The 19,095-nt window shown below is 43.5% G+C and overlaps 1 protein-coding gene across 4 annotated transcripts in view; it reads left to right on the top strand.

Moving 5' to 3' along the window:
- kank1a (KN motif and ankyrin repeat domains 1a) overlaps positions 1-12,526 on the top strand; it is a 175,300-nt gene extending 162,774 nt beyond the window's left edge. For all 4 annotated transcript variants that reach the window (XM_036936602.2, XM_090191293.1, XM_090191291.1 and 1 more), the window contains 4 exons: positions 119-261; positions 3,059-3,259; positions 3,436-3,534; positions 4,881-12,526. In XM_036936602.2, coding sequence (XP_036792497.2) covers positions 119-261; positions 3,059-3,259; positions 3,436-3,534; positions 4,881-4,943 — 506 coding nt within the window. In that variant the 3' untranslated portion in view covers positions 4,944-12,526. The remainder of the gene's footprint in view (positions 1-118; positions 262-3,058; positions 3,260-3,435; positions 3,535-4,880) is intronic.
- The last annotated feature ends 6,569 nt before the right edge of the window (positions 12,527-19,095 follow it).

A 19,095-nucleotide genomic window follows, 5' to 3' on the forward strand; every position in this document is an offset into this window, starting at 1 on the left:
TTTAATGTTGTTGTTTACATCCAGACTGTTGTTTTTTACTTCAACTTTAATGTTGTTGTTTACATCCAGACTGTTGTTGTTTACTTCCAGACTGTAACGTTGTTGTTGTTTATTCCAGATGTGTGTAACGTGAACCAGCAGAATAAGGCTGGCTATACTCCCATCATGCTGTCTGTGCTGGCGGCTGTGGAGGCTCCTAAAGACATGGCCATCGTAGAGTACCTCTTCAGCAAGGGAGACGTCAACGCTAAGGCCAGCCAGGTATGGGGTCAGGGGTCAGCCAGGTATGGGGTCAGGGGTCAGCCAGGTCAGGGGTCAGCCAGGTCTGGGGTCAGGGGCCAGCCAGGTATGGGGTCAGGGGCCAGCCAGGTATGGGGTCAGGGGCCAGCCAGGTATGGGGTCAGGGGCCAGCCAGGTATGGGGTCAGGGGTCAGCCAGGTATGGGGCCAGCCAGGTATGGGGTCAGGGGTCAGCCAGGTATGGGGTCAGGGGTCAGCCAGGTATGGGGTCAGGGGTCAGCCAGGTATGGGGTCAGCCAGGTATGGGGTCAGGGGCCAGCCAGGTATGGGGTCCGGGTCCAGCCAGGTATGGGGTCCGGGTCCAGCCAGGTATGGGGTCAGGGTCCAGCCAGGTATGGGGCCAGCCAGGTATGGGGTCAGGGGCAGGAGGGACCGGTACCCCCTGTATATAGCCTCCACATTGACTCTGTACCGGTACCCCCTGTATATAGCCTCCACATTGACTCTGTACCGGTACCCCCTGTATATAGCCTCACTATTGTTATTTTACTGCTGCTCTTTAATTACTTATTACTTTTATTTCTTATTCATATTTTTTTTAACTGCATTGTTGGTTAGGGGTAAGTAAGTATTCGGTGTGACTAATACAATCTGATCTGAATTTGAAAATATCCTAATAGTTTATCACCATTTTAAGCTAAACGTTCTGATCTGTTGCGTCAGCCACATTGTCTAAAAAAGTTTTTTTGATCCTAGTGGTTGTATTAATTAGGGATCTATCACATCCCACAACTGTCCCAGACTATGTTTGAAATAATTATTTCTCTCACAGAATAGAATAAGTCAACTGTTGTACTATGGGGGATAGTAGATTGACATAAACTTGTGATTTTGCTGTTTGTTAGGCCTGCTCTTCTTGTTGGCTGACGAAAAGTAAATGTGGACAATTCTTCCAATATCTTCAAAATGGACCTCGGAATTGGATAAGAACGCGTGCATTTGCGTCCCTAAGGGTGTCTGTCTTCACTTGTAGCCTGTGAGAAAGACCCAATCATGTGATGGAGAGCTCACTCATTGAGTGTTTCGAAGCAATCAGGGAGAAGGGCACAACAAAGGCATGGATTTTAAGGGGCATTATGGCCACAAGGGGGAAGCAACAGTGAAATGTGAGGCATAATCAAGTGCTTGTCAAATTGTGAATGAGAGACTTATGTAGTGTGTACAGCCTGCTCATGCCTTCCAAGTGACTTTTATCAGATCACCATTAGTCTCATCATGCAGCCTTACAATGTATTACAAATCAAAACATACAGCCCAACGTTTGTAGAACAACTAAAGTTACATGAATAACTCTAAATGAAGCATATTGGAGTACCTGTTTCTTTGTTAACAGCTCAATACAGAATAGCCACATGTTCACACTCCCTCAAATAATTTGGAGAAAATATCCTTTCTGTTATATTCAGCTTTGTTTAATTGTGTCCTATAAATAATACTATAAAATAATACTATAAAATAATACTATACACTAATACTATAAAATAATACTATACAATAATACTATTCAATAATTCCACATACTCCTAAGCACATCTTGTCTGCTAAATGAACTAGTGTAGCCCACAGCCATGCTGTTCTGTTCTTCTGAAATAGACTACATTTTCTTCATATCATGTTCCTTTAGACCTGTCTAAAATCATTTGTGAAGATGTAACCCTCTCCCTCCCTCCCTCAGGCTGACCAGACAAAGCTGATGCTCACAGGATGGACATGATGCTAACCCTCTCCCTCCCTCCCTCAGGCTGACCAGACAGGGCTGATGCTAACAGGATGAACATGATGCTAACCCTCTCCCTCCCTCCCTCAGGCTGACCAGACAGGGCTGATGCTAACAGGATGGACATGATGCTAACCCTCTCCCTCCCTCCCTCAGGCTGACCAGACAGGGCTGATGCTAACAGGATGGACATGATGCTAACCCTCTCCCTCCCTCCCTCCCTCAGGCTGACCAGACAGGGCTGATGCTAACAGGATGGACATGATGCTAACCCTCTCCCTCCCTCAGGCTGACCAGACAGGGCTGATGCTAACAGGATGGACATGATGCTAACCCTCTCCCTCCCTCCCTCAGGCTGACCAGACAGGGCTGATGCTAACAGAATGGATATGATGCTAACCCTTGTCAATGATTAGTTATAGGAGAAACAAGACCAAGATGAGACTCTGGACAAGGCGGATACGGTATATTTGAGGCACTTTAATCGAGCATAGTAATATCTGGCAAACGTGCAGCACGGCTCCTATCGTCCACTCTTAGGGAGGTTTCGGAAAAAGAGGGCGTAACACATATTTGGGCAGTACATTTATACATTGAAATGACGTAGGTAGATTCTAGTAGTCCTGGCTCCTGGTTGGTTGTTCGTAGGTGATAGACAGTCCTCTCCAGCCTGTTGTCAGTATCCCATTGGTTCTTGACAGAGTTCTTTGTCTTTGTAGCCCATCCCAAAGGGTTTGGAGCAGTGTATATTCATGGGTTATCAGTGTGTTTAACAACAGTCCGTGAATGCGTCATTACATGTTTTAATATGTTATTACAACACCCTCTCCCTCCCTCCCTCAGGCTGACCAGACAGGGCTGATGTTAGCAGGATGGACATGATGCTAACCCTCTCCCTCCCTCCCTCAGGCTGACCAGACAGGGCTGATGTTAGCAGGATGGACATGATGCTAACCCTCTCCCTCCCTCCCTCAGGCTGGCCAGACAGGTGCTGATGTTAGCAGGATGGACATGATGCTAACCCTCTCCCTCCCTCCCTCAGGCTGGCCAGACAGGGCTGATGCTGGCGGTCAGTCATGGCAGGATGGACATGGTTCGGGCGCTGCTGGCCCAGGGGGCAGAGGTCAATATCCAGGATGATGAGGGTTCTACAGCCCTGATGTGTGCCAGCGAACATGGCCACGCTGAGATAGTCAAACTACTGCTGGCCCAGCCGGGCTGCGACGCCACTCTCAGCGACAGTGTGAGTGTCTGTCTGTCTGTCTGTCTGTCTGTCTGTCTGTCTGTCTGTTCCTTTCAGTTGAAGGCATTCAGTTGCACAACTGACTAGGTATCCCCCTTTCTCTCTCTCTCTCTTGTGCTCTCTCTCTCCCTCTCTACCTTTTTCTACTTCTCCCTCCTTCCTCTCTCTCTCTCTAGGATGAGAGCAATGCCCTGTCTATCGCTCTGGAAGCGGGTCACAAGGACATAGCAGTGTTGTTGTATGCCCACGTAAACTTCTCTAAGGCGCAGTCACCGGTCAGTACTCTCTACCGCTGTTCCCTGATCTCTAACCCTTACCTCTGTTCTCTGACATCTAACCCTTACCTCTGTTCTCTGACCTCTAACCCTTACCTCTGTTCCCTGACCTCTAACCCTTACCTCTGTTCTCTGACCTCTAACCCTTAACCCTTACCTCTGTTCCCTGACCTCTAACCCTTACCTCTGTTCCCTGACCTCTAACCCTTACCTCTGTTCTCTGACCTCTAACCCTTAACCCTTACCTTGGTTCCCTGACCTCTAACCCTTACCTCGGTTCCCTGACCTCTAACCCTTACCTCTTCCCTGACCTCTAACCCTTACCTCTCTTCCCTGACCTCTAACCCCTACCTCTCTTCCCTGACCTCTAACCCTCCCTCCCTCCTCTAACCCTCCCTACCTCTGTTCCCTGACCTCTAACCCTTAACCCTTAACTCTGTTCCCTGACCTCTAACCCTTACCTCTGTTCCCAAGACCTCTAACCCTTACCTCTAACCCTTACCTCTCTTCCCTGACCTCTAACCCTTACCTCTCTTCCCTGACCTCTAACCCCTACCTCTCTTCCCTGACCTCTAACCCTTACCTCTGTTCCCTGACCTCTAACCCTTAACTCTGTTCCCTGACCTCTAACCCTTAACTCTGTTCCCTGACCTCTAACCCTTACCTCTCTTCCCTGACCTCTAACCCCAACCTCTCTTCCATGACCTCTAACCCTTACCTCTGTTCCCTGACCTCTAACCCTTAACTCTGTTCTCTGACCTCTAACCCTTAACCCTTAACTCTGTTCCCTGACCTCTAACCCTTACCTCTGTTCCCAAGACCTCTAACCCTTACCTCTAACCCTTACCTCTCTTCCCTGACCTCTAACTCTTACCTCTGTTCCCTGACCTCTAACTCTTACCTCTGTTCCCTGACCTCTAACTCTTACCTCTGTTCCCTGACCGCTAACCCTTACCTCTCTTCCCTGACCTCTAACTCTTACCTCTGTTCCCTGACCTCTAACTCTTACCTCTGTTCCCTGTACCAGAGCTGCTTGCCCTGAAATCACTTCTTGACAAACATGTTTTTGTTTTGAGCAGAGCAACTATTCTCCCGCTGTAGTTCTAATGTTATCTACGTGTGTGTGTTGTGTTCGTTTGTGTGCGCATGTTGTGTGTGTGCGCATGGTTTGTGTGTGTGTGTGTTGTGTTCGTTTGTGTGCGCATGTTGTGTGTGTGCGCATGGTTTGTGTGTGTGTGCATGGTGTGTGTGTTGTGTTCGTTTGTGTGCACATGTTGTGTGTGTGCGCATGGTTTGTGTGTGTGTGTGTGTGTGTGTGTGGGCGCATGGTTTGTGTGTGTCTCCAGGGAACCCCTCGTCTGAGCAGGAAGATGTCCCCCAGTCCCACCAGGAGGGGCATGTTTGACTAGCGCCACCGCCCATTGGTCAAGTCTCATGACACCAACCAACCAACCGCTGAGGATTTCAACCCCCAGAGACAGACTTTGGCCCCACCCCCTGACAACCTGATTGGACCATGTGGGATTATTGACAATGCAGTTCAACCAGAAAGGTTCCATGGGTTTATTGACCATGCTGTACAACCAGAAAGGTTCCCTGGGTTTAAAGACCATGTGGTCCAACCAGAAAGGTTCCTGGGTTTATTGACCATGTGGTCCAACCAGAAAGGTTCCCTGGGTTTATTGACCATGTGGTCCAACCAGAATGGTTCCTGGGTTTATTGACCATGTGGTCCAACCAGAAAGGTTCCCTGGGTTTATTGACCATGTGGTCCAACCAGAAAGGTTCCTGGGTTTATTGACCATGTGGTCCAACCAGAAAGGTTCCCTGGGTTTAAAGACCATGTGGTCCAACCAGAAAGGTTCCTGGGTTTATTGACCATGTGGTCCAACCAGAAAGGTTCCCTGGGTTTATTGACCATGTGGTCCAACCAGAAAGGTTCCTGGGTTTATTGACCATGTGGTCCAACCAGAAAGGTTCCTGGGTTTATTGACCATGTGGTCCAACCAGAAGGGTTCCCTGGGTTTATTGACCATGTGGTCCAACCAGAAAGGATCCCTGGGTTTAAAGACCATGCGGTACCAACAGAAAGGTTCCTTGGGTTTATTGACCATGATGAAAGATGAAACATATTGGTCAGTCTTGTAGTAAGATGAACTGGTATTGGTCAGTCTTGTAGTAAGATGAGCTGGTATTGGTCAGCCTTGTAGTAAGATGAGCTGGTATTGGTCAGCCTTGTAGTAAGATGAGCTGGTATTGGTCAGCCTTGTAATAAGATGAGCTGTTATTGGTCAGTCTTGTAGTAAGATGAGCTGGTATTGGTCGGTCTTGTAATAAGATGAGCTGTTATTGGTCAGTCTTGTAGTAAGATGAGCTGGTATTGGTCAGTCTTGTAATAAGATGAGCTGGTATTGGTCAGTCTTCTACATGAACATCCCAAAGTGCCCTTGTTAAACCACCACCAGCATTCTGTCTGCTCTGAGTGGATAGAGAGGAGGAGGAGAGTGAGAAGGAGGGGGGGGAGAGAGAGAGAGGAGGAGGGAGAGGAGGAGGGAGAGGAGGAGGGAGAGAAGGAGAGAGAGGAGAAAGGGAGAGGAGAAAGAGAAGGAGGGAGAGAGAGAGGAGGAAGAGGAGGAGGGAAAGAAGGAGTGGGAGAGGAGAGAGTGTGAAGGAGGAGGAGAGAGAGAAGGAGAAGAGAGGCCATACTACTTGAGGAGCTGGACTTCATAAGAACCCAGAAACACAAATACTGTATTCTAGATATGGGCTGCAATAGACAAGCGTCCTGTCCAGGCAGTGAATGTGTACATCAAGAGCTGCCTCACAAGAGAGAGAGAGAGAGAGAGAGGTTCAGATAAGGATACTTACTTATCCAGACTATAGACCTTTTCAACTGTCAAAATAATACCACGTTCTGTACGCGCAACCAAGAGGTTCCCCAGTAAACACCCGGTGCTACGGTACCCCATAATTGCTAACTAGCTAGGTAGTTGGCTAGCTAGCACAAAATGTCAAGTTCGCATTTCTTGATCCACCAAAAAACTGAAAAAACAACTTATTGACCTATTGACTTGCTACCAGATCCACTAAACACAATCATGAGACAATGTTTATATCTAATTTATTATCCGTTTGCTCTGGTGGTGTTGCATTAGGCTAGCACAGTAAATAACCACAGAGCTAGCATGATGTGAGGGAAGAGAAAGATCAGTTGACCTTGTTTGCCAGCCAGAGCTAGCTTGATGTGAGGGTAGAGAAAGATCAGTTGACCTTGTTAGCCAGCACAGAGCTAGCGTGATGTGAGGGTAGAGAAAGATCAGTTGACCTTGTTAGCCAGCCAGAGCTAGCGTGATGTGAGGGTAGAGAAATATCAGTTGACCTTGTTTGCCAGCCAGAGCTAGCGTGATGTGAGGGTAGAGAAAGATCAGTTGACCTTGTTAGCCAGCACAGAGCTAGCGTGATGTGAGGGTAGAGAAAGATCAGTTGACCTTGTTAGCCAGCACAGAGCTAGCGTGATGTGAGGGTAGAGAAATATCAGTTGACCTTGTTTGCCAGCCAGAGCTAGCGTGATGTGAGGGTAGAGAAAGATCAGTTGACCTTATTAGCCAGCCAGAGCTAGCGTGATGTGAGGGTAGAGAAATATCAGTTGACCTTGTTTGCCAGCCAGAGCTAGCGTGATGTGAGGGTAGAGAAAGATCAGTTGACCTTATTAGCCAGCCAGAGCTAGCGTGATGTGAGGGTAGAGAAAGATCAGCTGACCTTGTTAGCCAGCCAGAGCTAGCGTGATGTGAGGGTAGAGAAAGATCAGTTGACCTTGTTTGCCAGCCAGAGCTAGCGTGATGTGAGGGTAGAGAAAGATCAGTTGACCTTATTAGCCAGCCAGAGCTAGCGTGATGTGAGGGTAGAGAAAGATCAGTTGACCTTATTAGCCAGCCAGAGCTAGCGTGATGTGAGGGTAGAGAAAGATCAGCTGACCTTGTTAGCCAGCTGGATTCATTTCTCTCACAACAGCCAACAATATAACTAAACTAAATGTAGTTAGTATCCAATGTTGACGGACTCGCAGTTAGCTAGCAGTTTAAAAATGACCCCACTATCAACCTTTCTCTCCCCCCCTCACTAATCTGTCACTCAGCTCGTCGACTTTTCCTCCAAAACACATCTATATTTTACCCAGGTCTTTTGCCCACTTAGTTTCAATTAAGAAATATAGTGTAGTTTAAATGAACCGCTAGCTTGTGCTATTCATATATTATCAACCGCACGTTACAAGACATAGCTAGTGGTTTGGTTACAGTAAAGCTAGACTATACAAATGCTAGTGCTGACACCTTGTGGTGATAATGTTGAACTGCATATTAATTACACCAGGATGGTATATAACATGAAGCGAACTCATTTCAAAATCATTTCAAGCAACATATTTAGCAACGTCTTTTTAGATTAAATCAAATTAACCTTAAAATATTCCTTTCTGCACACCTTGATAGTGATATGTGATAATGTCTCCCCTGAGCATGTTAACCTCAAGGCCCACCTTCATAATGTCTCTCCCCTGAGCCTGTCAACCTCAAAGCCCACCTTCATAATGTCTCTCCTCTGAGCATGTCAACCTCAAGGCCCACCTTCATAATGTCTCTCCCCTGAGCCTGTCAACCTCAAAGCCCACCTTCATAATGTCTCTCCTCTGAGCATGTCAACCTCAAGGCCCACCTTCATAATGTCTCTCCTCTGAGCCTCAACCTCAAGGCCCACCTTCATAATGTCTCTCCTCTGAGCCTGTCAACCTCAAGGCCCACCTTCATAATGTCTCCCCTGAGCCTGTCAACCTCAACATGGTCAGCCTCGTTATGAGTCTAATCTGGTCTCCTTCAACATGGTTATCCTCGTTATGAGTCTAATCTGGGCTCCTTCAACATGGTTATCCTCGTTATGAGTCTAATCTGGTCTCCTTCAACATGGTTATCCTCGTTATGAGTCTAATCTGGTCTCCTTCAACATGGTTATCCTCGTTATGAGTCTAATCTGGTCTCCTTCAACATGGTTATCCTCGTTATGAGTCTAATCTGGTCTCCTTCAACATGGTCAGCCTCATTATGAGTCTAATCTGGTCTCCTTCAACATGGTTATCCTCGTTATGAGTCTAATCTGGTCTCCTTCAACATGGTTATCCTCGTTATGAGTCTAATCTGGTCTCCTTCAACATGGTTATCCTCGTTATGAGTCTAATCTGGTCTCCTTCAACATGGTTATCCTCGTTATGAGTCTAATCTGGTCTCATTCAACATGGTTATCCTCGTTATGAGTCTAATCTGGTCTCCTTCAACATGGTTATCCTCGTTATGAGTCTAATCTGGTCTCCTTCAACATGGTTATCCTCGTTATGAGTCTAATCTGGTCTCGTTCAACATGGTCAGCCTCATTATGAGTCTAATCTGGTCTCTTTCAACATGGTTATCCTCGTTATGAGTCTAATCTGGTCTTCTTCAACATGGTTATCCTCGTTATGAGTCTAATCTGGTCTCCTTCAACATGGTCAGCCTCATTATGAGTCTAATCTGGTCTCTTTCAACATGGTTATCCTCGTTATGTGGGTAGTGGGTTTAGACACCCATCTTACTCCAACACAAGAGATGATTGATTAGTTAAATGAATCATGTCTAATAGATATAATCAGCAAGAGCTGGAACAGAAACCTGCTCAGCCAGTAGATAGATCTCTAGCAGCAAGGTTGGCCATGCATGTTCTATATCTATGTATTGTTACTCTAACAGTATTGTTGTAATCCTACAACCAAATCTAACTGTAAACCAATAGCATATCACCCATTGGAAATATAGCCTTTAGTCTCTTCAGGGACTTTCATTGGGACCTTCATCCGCAGACATGATTTAGAAGCTTTCACACGTCTCTGTATCTGAAATTAAGAAACATAGACGTTAGACCAGGACTTCATTAGAAACATAGAAGTTAGACCAGGACATCATTAGAAACATAGACGTTACCAGGACTTCATTAGAAACATAGACTTTAGACCAGGACTTTGCTTCATTAGAAACATAGACGTTAGACCAGGACTTCATTAGAAACATAGAAGTTAGACCAGGACATCATTAGAAACATAGACGTTACCAGGACTTCATTAGAAACATAGACGTTACCAGGACTTCATTAGAAACATAGACGTTACCAGGACTTCATTAGAAACATAGACGTTAGACCAGGACTTCATTAGAAACATAGACGTTACCAGGACTTCATTAGAAACATAGACGTTACCAGGACTTCATTAGAAACATAGACGTTACCAGGACTTCATTAGAAACATAGACGTTAGACCAGGACTTCATTAGAAACATAGACGTTAGACCAGGACTTCATTAGAAACATAGACGTTAGACCAGGACTTCATTAGAAACATAGACGTTACCAGGACTTCATTAGAAACATAGACGTTACCAGGACTTCATTAGAAACATAGACGTTACCAGGACTTCATTAGAAACATAGACGTTAGACCAGGACTTCATTAGAAACATAGACGTTAGACCAGGACTTCATTAGAAACATAGACGTTAGACCAGGACTTCATTAGAAACATAGACGTTAGACCAGGACTTCATTAGAAACATAGACGTTACCAGGACTTCATTAGAAACATAGACGTTAGACCAGGACTTCATTAGAAACATAGACGTTAGACCAGGACTTTGCTTCATTATTCTCAAGTGATATAGCGTTTGATATTAAATGGTCTATTGTCATAGTTTTCTCTTCGGGACTGGAAATATGTTCAATTAGCTAGTTAGCTAAGCTACTAGCTAGGTAGCTAACTTGTTGTTTTTAGCATATCAAGCTACCGTTTGTGTCATTAAAAAAACGAATATTGGATGGCTGTCTATCCTATTTATATGTAGCTAGCTAGCTACCTGACATGAACTAGAATAGATGGTTAACTTGATAAACAGCTTGCCCGTGTGCTACACATCATCCTGGCGCCGCCACCGCCTGCTGCTGCTGCTAACGTTACCATCCATGCAGGCAATGCAGCTCGCTGCAATGCTTCTTTGGGAAATCTAGCTATAACGTTAAACTTACATTTTCCCAGGATGTAAGGACCATCCCACAGATGACTACTATGGTCAAAAATGCTCATTCTGACCTTGAGAAAACAACTACACTAAGTTAACTAGCTAGCTGTTTACAGCCGCCACGGAACAGCTGTTTTTTTTTTTTTTTTACAAACTCACCGGAAGTTCTTTGGGGTTCTACGGTTCACTTGCGCTCCTCTTAAAAAGGTCTATAGGTTCCAGCAGTATACAGACGCTATAAGACTAGATATAGTCTGTTGATATTCATGCTCCTGAGCAGATTAACATACAGCTCATAGTTGTGATGAAGGCTAAAGAGCATAAGGACATGTTGTTATTATTATTAATCATCACCATATTGTTTATCATCATCATCATCATCATCACCCCAGGAGGCAGTTGGTATATTAGATTCTATGTCACCCACAATACAGCCTTTCATTTAGACTAAATGTTTGTACATATTATATCATATTGTATTGTCATATTGTTTTCTTCACCTGCCTGCCGCCTTTAATGGGCCTGTATGTACACACCCCGCCACCTTTAATGGGCCTGTATGTGTACTCTACCACCTTTAATGGGCCTGTATGTGTTCTCTACCACCTTTAATGGGCCTGTATGTGTACTCTACCACCTTTAATGGGCCTGTATGTGTACTCTACCACCTTTAATGGGCCTGTATGTGTACTCTACCACCTTTAATGGGCCTGTATGTGTACTCTACCACCTTTAATGGGCCTGTATGTGTACTCTACCACCTTTAATGGGCCTGTATGTGTACTCTACCACCTTTAATGGGCCTGTATGTGTACTCTACCACCTTTAATGGGCCTGTATGTGTACTCTACCACCTTTAATGGGCCTGTATGTGTACTCTACCACCTTTAATGGGCCTGTATGTGTACTCTACCACCTTTAATGGGCCTGTATGTGTTCTCTACCACCTTTAATGGGCCTGTATGTGTACTCTACCACCTTTAATGGGCCTGTATGTGTACTCTACCACCTTTAATGGGCCTGTATGTGTTCTCTACCACCTTTAATGGGCCTGTATGTGTTCTCTACCACCTTTAATGGGCCTGTATGTGTACTCTACCACCTTTAATGGGCCTGTATGTGTACTCTACCACCTTTAATGGGCCTGTATGTGTACTCTACCACCTTTAATGGGCCTGTAAGTGTACTCTACCACCTTTAATGGGCCTGTATGTGTACTCTACCATCTTTAATGGGCCTGTATGTGTACTCTACCACCTTTAATGGGCCTGTATGTGTACTCTACCACCTTTAATGGGCCTGTATGTGTACTCTACCACCTTTAATGGGCCTGTATGTGTACTCTACCACCTTTAATGGGCCTGTAAGTGTACTCTACCACCTTTAATGGGCCTGTATGTGTTCTCTACCACCTTTAATGGGCCTGTATGTGTACTCTACCACCTTTAATGGGCCTGTATGTGTACTCTACCACCTTTAATGGGCCTGTATGTGTACATCACACCTTTAATGGGCCTGTAAGTGTACTCTACCACCTTTAATGGGCCTGTATCTGTACACCGCACCTTCTCAAATGGATAATTGTAACTCAATTTTCTATGGATTGGATATAAATTCTACTTTTATACAAATCTATTTAATTTGTATGTATTTAAAAATCACAATATTTTGAATATTTCCTATTACTTCTTAACGTTACATGAAGATATATATTTATCGAGGTATAGTTTTTAATGCAAATATAATTGTTTTTCCTTGTATGTACTGTAAAGTGTTGGAGCTGGTAAGTGTATTGTCCTGTTGTAGTAAAACATTGAGAAGGAGAGGAGGTACTTTGATCTGGTTGAAGTTTAAAGTGCCTGGAACATATTACCATATAACAATAAACTTAATTCAAACAACCTGGGGTTGTCTTGTCCTCAGTCTGTCTGGTGGTGAAGAATGCTACAGGTTTCCAGGGGACTGTCTCCATCTGCTGGTGGTAACTGGTATTTTGCATGTAGTTTGTAAATGCAGAAGCCCTTCCCAAGGCAGACCCGTTCTACAGCTGCATCATTGGTCATATTTTATATACTTTATGTATTTGTTGGATATTTCGAAATTACAAATAAACTGTATAAATCATGTGACATAAGCCTAGCATGAACTATCATTGCAGTATGGTGGCAAAGGAACCACAGAATATCTGCTGCCGTTATGTTGAGTTACAACAGAACAGCAGCTTGCACACTGTGTGTACTGCAGTGGTACGTGTTAGTTATTGGCCTGGGTTAATAGAAGAGCTTGGAAAGCTGGTCTTTTTAATTGGCTACATTTCATATCATCTTCTTTACCTGCTGGTTTTAATGGGCTGTTCTAGCTGGTAGCTTGATACCATATAGACTACCTTATAGCCCATATAGACTAGCATATAGCCCATATAGACTAGCATATAGCCCATATAGACTAGCATATAGCCCATATAGACTACCATATAGCCCATATAGACTACTATATAGCCCATATAGACTACCATATAGCCCATATAGACTAGCATATAGCCCATATAGACTAGCATATAGCCCATATAGACTAGCATATAGCCCATATAGACTAGCATATAGCCCATATAGACTACCATATAGCCCATATAGACTAGCATATAGCCCATATAGATTACCATATAGCCCATATAGACTACCATAGAGCCCATATAGACTACCATATAGCCCATATAGACTACCATATAGCCCATATAGACAACCATATAGCCCATATAGACTAGCATATAGCCCATATAGACTACCATATAGCCCATATAGACTAGCATATAGCCCATATAGACTACCATATAGCCCATATAGACTAGCATATAGCCCATATAGACTAGCATATAGCCCATATAGACTAGCATATAGCCCATATAGACTACCATATAGCCCATATAGACTAGCATATAGCCCATATAGACTACCATATAGCCCTTATAGACTAGCATATAGTCCATATAGACTACCATATAGACTACCATATAGCCCATATAGACTACTATATAGCTCATATAGACTACCATATAGCCCATATAGACTAGCATATAGCCCATATAGACTACCATATAGCCCATATAGACTAGCATATAGCCCATATAGACTACCATATAGCCCATATAGACTAGCATATAGCCCATATAGACTAGCATATAGATTACCATATGGCCCATATAGACTACCATAGAGCCCATATAGACTACCATATAGCCCATATAGACTACCATATAGACAACCATATAGACTAGCATATAGCCCATATAGACTACCATATAGCCCATATAGACTAGCATATAGCCCATATAGACTACCATATAGCCCATATAGACTAGCATATAGCCCATATAGACTAGCATATAGCCCATATAGACTAGCATATAGCCCATATAGACTACCATATAGACTAGCATATAGCCCATATAGACTAGCATATAGCCCATATAGACTAGCATATAGCCCATATAGACTAGCATATAGCCCATATAGACTAGTATATAGCCCATATAGACTACCTAATATACCTTATAGACTATCATGTAGACCATATAGACTACCATATAGCCCATATAGACTAGCATATAGCCCATATAGACTAGCATATAGCCCATATAGACTAGCATATAGCCCATATAGACTACCATATAGCCCATATAGACTAGCATATAGCCCATATAGACTAGCATATAGCCCATATAGACTAGCATATAGCCCATATAGACTACCATATAGACTAGCATATAGCCCATATAGACTAGCATATAGCCCATATAGACTAGCATATAGCCCATATAGACTAGCATATAGCCCATATAGACTAGCATATAGCCCATATAGACTACCATATAGACTAGCATATAGCCCATATAGACTAGCATATAGCCCATATAGACTAGCATATAGCCCATATAGACTAGCATATAGCCCATATAGACTAGCATATAGCCCATATAGACTAACATATAACCCATATAGACTAGCATATAGCCCATATAGACTACCTAATATACCTTATAGACTATCATGTAGACCATATAGACTACCAGATATACTACCACAAAGACTACCTCATAGACTACTATATACAGTTGAAGTTGGAAGTTTACTTACACCTTAGCCAAATACATTTAAACTCATTTTTTAACCATTTCTGACATTTCATCCTAGTAAAAATGCCCTGTCTTAGGTCAGTTAGGATCACCACTTTATTTTCAGAATGTGAAATGTCAGAATAATAGTAGAATGACTTATTTCAGCTTTTATTTCTGCTTGGGGTCATTGTCCATTTGGAAGACCCATTTGCAACCAAGCTTTAACTTCCTGACTGATGTCTTGAGATGTTGCTTCAATATATCCACATACTTTTTCTCCCTCATGATGCCATCTATTTTGTGAACTGCACCAGTCCCTCCTGCAGCAAAGCACCCCCACAACATGATGCTGCCACCCCCGTGCATCATGTTTGGGATTGTGTTCTTCGGCTTGCAAGCCTCCCCCTTTTTCCTCCAAACACAACGATGGTCATTATGGCCAAACAGTTCCATTTTTGTTTCATCAGACCAGAGGACATTTCTCCAAAAAGTACGATCTTTGTCCCCATGTGCAGTTGCAAAATGTAGTTTGACTTTTTAATGGTGGTTTTGGATCAGTGGCTTCTTCCTTGCTGAGCGGCCTTTCAGGTTATGTCGATATAGGACTCGTTTTACTGTGGATATAGATACTTTTGTACCTGTTTCCTCCAGCATCTTCATAAGGTCCTTTGCTGTTGTTCTGGGATTAATTTGCACTTTTCTCACCAAAGTACGTTCATCTCTAGGAGACAGAATGCGTCTCCTTCCTGAGCGGTATGACGGCTGCGTGGTCCCATGGTGTTTATACTTGCGTACTATTGTTTGTACAGATTAACGTGGTACCTTCAGGCGTTTGGAAATTGCTCCCAAGGATAAGCCAGACTTGTGGGGGTCTATAATTTTTTTCTGAGGTCTTGGCTGATTTCTTTTCATGTCCCATGATGTCAAGCAAAGAGGCACTGAGTTTGAAAGAGAGAGAAAGAAGGGAGAGAGAAAGAAGGGAGAGAGAACAGGGAGATAAAGAAGGGAGAAAGAAAGGGGAGAGAGAACAGTGAGAGAAAGAAGGGAGAGAGAACAGGGAGATAAAGAAGTGAGAGAGAGAACAGGGAGATAAAGGTGAGAGAGAGAACAGGGAGATAAAAGTGAGAGAGAGAACAGGGAGATAAAGAAGGGAGAGAGAACAGGGAGATAAAGAAGTGAGAGAGAGAACAGGGAGATAAAGGTGAGAGAGAGAACGGAGATAAAGAAGGGAGAGAGAACAGGGAGATAAAGGTGAGAGAGAGAACGGAGATAAAGAAGGGAGAGAGAACAGGGAGATAAAGGTGAGAGAGAACAGGGAGATAAAGAAGGGAGAGAGAACAGGGAGATAAAGAAGGGAGAGAGAACAGGGAGATAAAGGTGAGAGAGAGAACAGGGAGATAAAGAAGGGAGAGAGAACAGGGAGATAAAGGTGAGAGAGAACAGGGAGATAAAGAAGGGAGAGAGAACAGGGAGATAAAGAAGGGAGAGAGAACAGGGAGATAAAGAAGGGAGAGAGAACAGGGAGATAAAGAAGGGAGAGAGAACAGGGACATAAAGGTGAGAGAGAACAGGGAGATAAAGAAGGGAGAGAGAACAGGGAGATAAAGGTGAGAGAGAACAGGGAGATAAAGAAGGGAGAGAGAACAGGGAGATAAAGAAGGGAGAGAGAACAGGGAGATAAAGGTGAGAGAGAACAGGGAGATAAAGAAGGGAGAGAGAACAGGGAGATAAAGGTGAGAGAGAACAGGGAGATAAAGAAGGGAGAGAGAACAGGGAGATAAAGAAGGGAGAGAGAACAGGGAGATAAAGGTGTGAGAGAGAACAGGGAGATAAAGGTGAGAGAGAGAACAGGGAGATAAAGAAGGGAGAGAGAACAGGGAGATAAAGAAGTGAGAGAGAAAAGGGAGATGAAGGTGAGAGGGAGAACAGGGAGAGAAAGAAGGGAGAGAGAACAGGGAGATAAAGAAGGGAGAGAGAACAGGGAGATAAAGAAGTGAGAGAGAGAACAGGGAGATAAAGGTGAGAGAGAGAACAGGGAGATAAAGAAGGTAGAGAGAACAGGGAGATAAAGGTGGGAGAGAGAACAGGGAGATAAAGAAGTGAGAGAGAGAACAGAGAGATAAAGGTGAGAGAGAGAACAGGGAGATAAAAAAGGGAGAGAACAGGGAGATAAAAGTGAGAGAGAACAGGGAGATAAAGAAGGGAGAGAGAACAGGGAAATAAAGGTGAGAGAGAGAACAGGGAGATAAAGAAGGGAGAGAGAACAGGAAGATAAAGAAGTGAGAGAGAGAACAGGGAGAAAGGTGAGAGAGAGAACAGGGAGAGAAAGAAGGGAGAGAGAACAGGGAGATAAAGAAGGGAGAGAGAACAGGGAGATAAAGAAGGGAGCGAGAACAGGGAGATAAAGAATTGAGAGAGAACAGGGAGATAAAGAAGGGAGAGAGAACGGGGAGAGAAAGAAGGGAGAGAGAACAGGGAGAGAAAGAAGGGAGAGAGAAAGAAGGGAGAGAGAACAGGGGGAGAGAGAGAACAGGGAGAGAAAGAAGGGAGAGAAAGAAGGGAGAGTGAAAGAAGGGAGAGAGAACAGGGAGAGAGAAAGAAGGGAGAGAAAGAAGGGAGAGAAAGAAGGGAGAGAGAGAACAGGGAGAGAAAGAAGGGAGAGAGAGAACAGGGAGAGAAAGAAGGGAGAGAAAGAAAGGAGAGAAAGAAGGGAGAGAGAACAGGGAGAGAGAACAGGGAGAGAAAGAAGGGAGAGAGAACAGGGAGATAAAGGTGAGAGAGAGAAGAGAGCGAAAGGGGGGAGACAGAAGAGAGAGAGAAAGGGGGGGAGACAGAAGAGAGAGAGGAAGGTGTCACGCCCTGGTCGAAGTATTTTGTGTTTATTTTCATTTATTTGGTCAGGCCAGGGTGTGGCATGGGTTTTTGTATGTGGTGTGTTGGGATTGTAGCTTAGTGGGGTGTTCTAGTGAAGTCTATGGCTGTCTGAAGTGGTTCTCAATCAGAGGCAGGTGTTTATCGTTGTCTCTGATTGGGAACCATATTTAGGCAGCCATATTCTTTGGGTGTTTCGTGGGTGATTGTCCTTAGTGTCCTTGTAACTGTCTTGTGTTAGTTTGCACCAGTTTAGGCTGTTTCGGTTTTCACGTTACGTTTGTTTTTGTATTGATTCGTGTTTACGCTGTTTTATTAAACATGAATCTCAATAGCCACGCCGCATTTTGGTCCGACTCTCCTTCACACCTAGAAAACCGTTACAGAAGGAAGGGATTCTGAAAATATTCAGACCCCTTGAATTTTTCCCCACTTTGTTACATTACAGCCTTATTCTAAAATTGATTAGATTATTTTCCCCCCTCAATCTACACACAATACCCCATAATGACAAAGCAATAACAGCTTTTAGAAGTGTTTGCAAATGTATTACAAAAAATTGAAATATCACATTTAAATTCAGTACCAGTCAAAGGGTTGGACACCTACTCATTCAAGTTCTTTTTAAAACTATTTTCTGCATTGTAGAATAATAGTGAAGACATCAACACTACAAAATAACACATATGGAATCATGTTGTCACCAAAAAAAAGTGTTAAACACATCTAAATATATTTTATCTTTGAGATTCTTCATATTAGCCACCCTTTGCCTTGTTGACAGCTTTGCACACTCTTGGCATTCTCTCAACCAGCGTCATGAGATAGTCACCTGGAATGCATTTCAATGAACAGGTAAGCCTTGTTAAAACCTCTTATGGACCGGACCCCTTTTTTTCAATTTTTGCCTAAAATTACATACTCAAATCTAACTGCCTGTAGCTCAGGACCTGAAGCAAGGATATGCATATTCTTGATACCATTTGAAAGGAAACACTTTGAAGTTTGTGAAAGTAATGTAGGAGAATATAACACATTAGATCTGGTAAAAGATAATACAATATTTATTTGGTTTCATCTTTTAAATGCAAAAGAAAGGCCAATATTTGACTTAGGAATCTGTGCGCCGTTTTTGACTGATTCAATGAACCATTGTATTTCTGTTCAAAATGTTGTATCAAATGTGCCTATTTGGTTTAGTAATACATTTTCAAGTTCATAACTGTGCACTCTCCTCAAACAATAGCATGGTATGTTTTCGCTGTAATAGCTACTGTAAATTGGACAGTGCAGTTAGATTAACAAGATTTTAAGCTTTCTGCCCAAATAAGACATGTCTATTTCCTGGGAAATGTTCTTGTTACTTACAACCTCATGCTAATCACATTAGCCTATGTTAACTCTGAAATGTTTAACTTTGAAAAAGCCTTGAATGAGTAAGTGTGTCCAAACTTTTTGACTGGTACTGTCAGTAGACCCTTTACT

Source organism: Oncorhynchus mykiss, chromosome 11 (assembly GCF_057628025.1).
Source record: "Oncorhynchus mykiss isolate SJ-2025 chromosome 11, ASM5762802v1, whole genome shotgun sequence".
Lineage (NCBI taxonomy): Eukaryota > Metazoa > Chordata > Actinopteri > Salmoniformes > Salmonidae > Oncorhynchus > Oncorhynchus mykiss.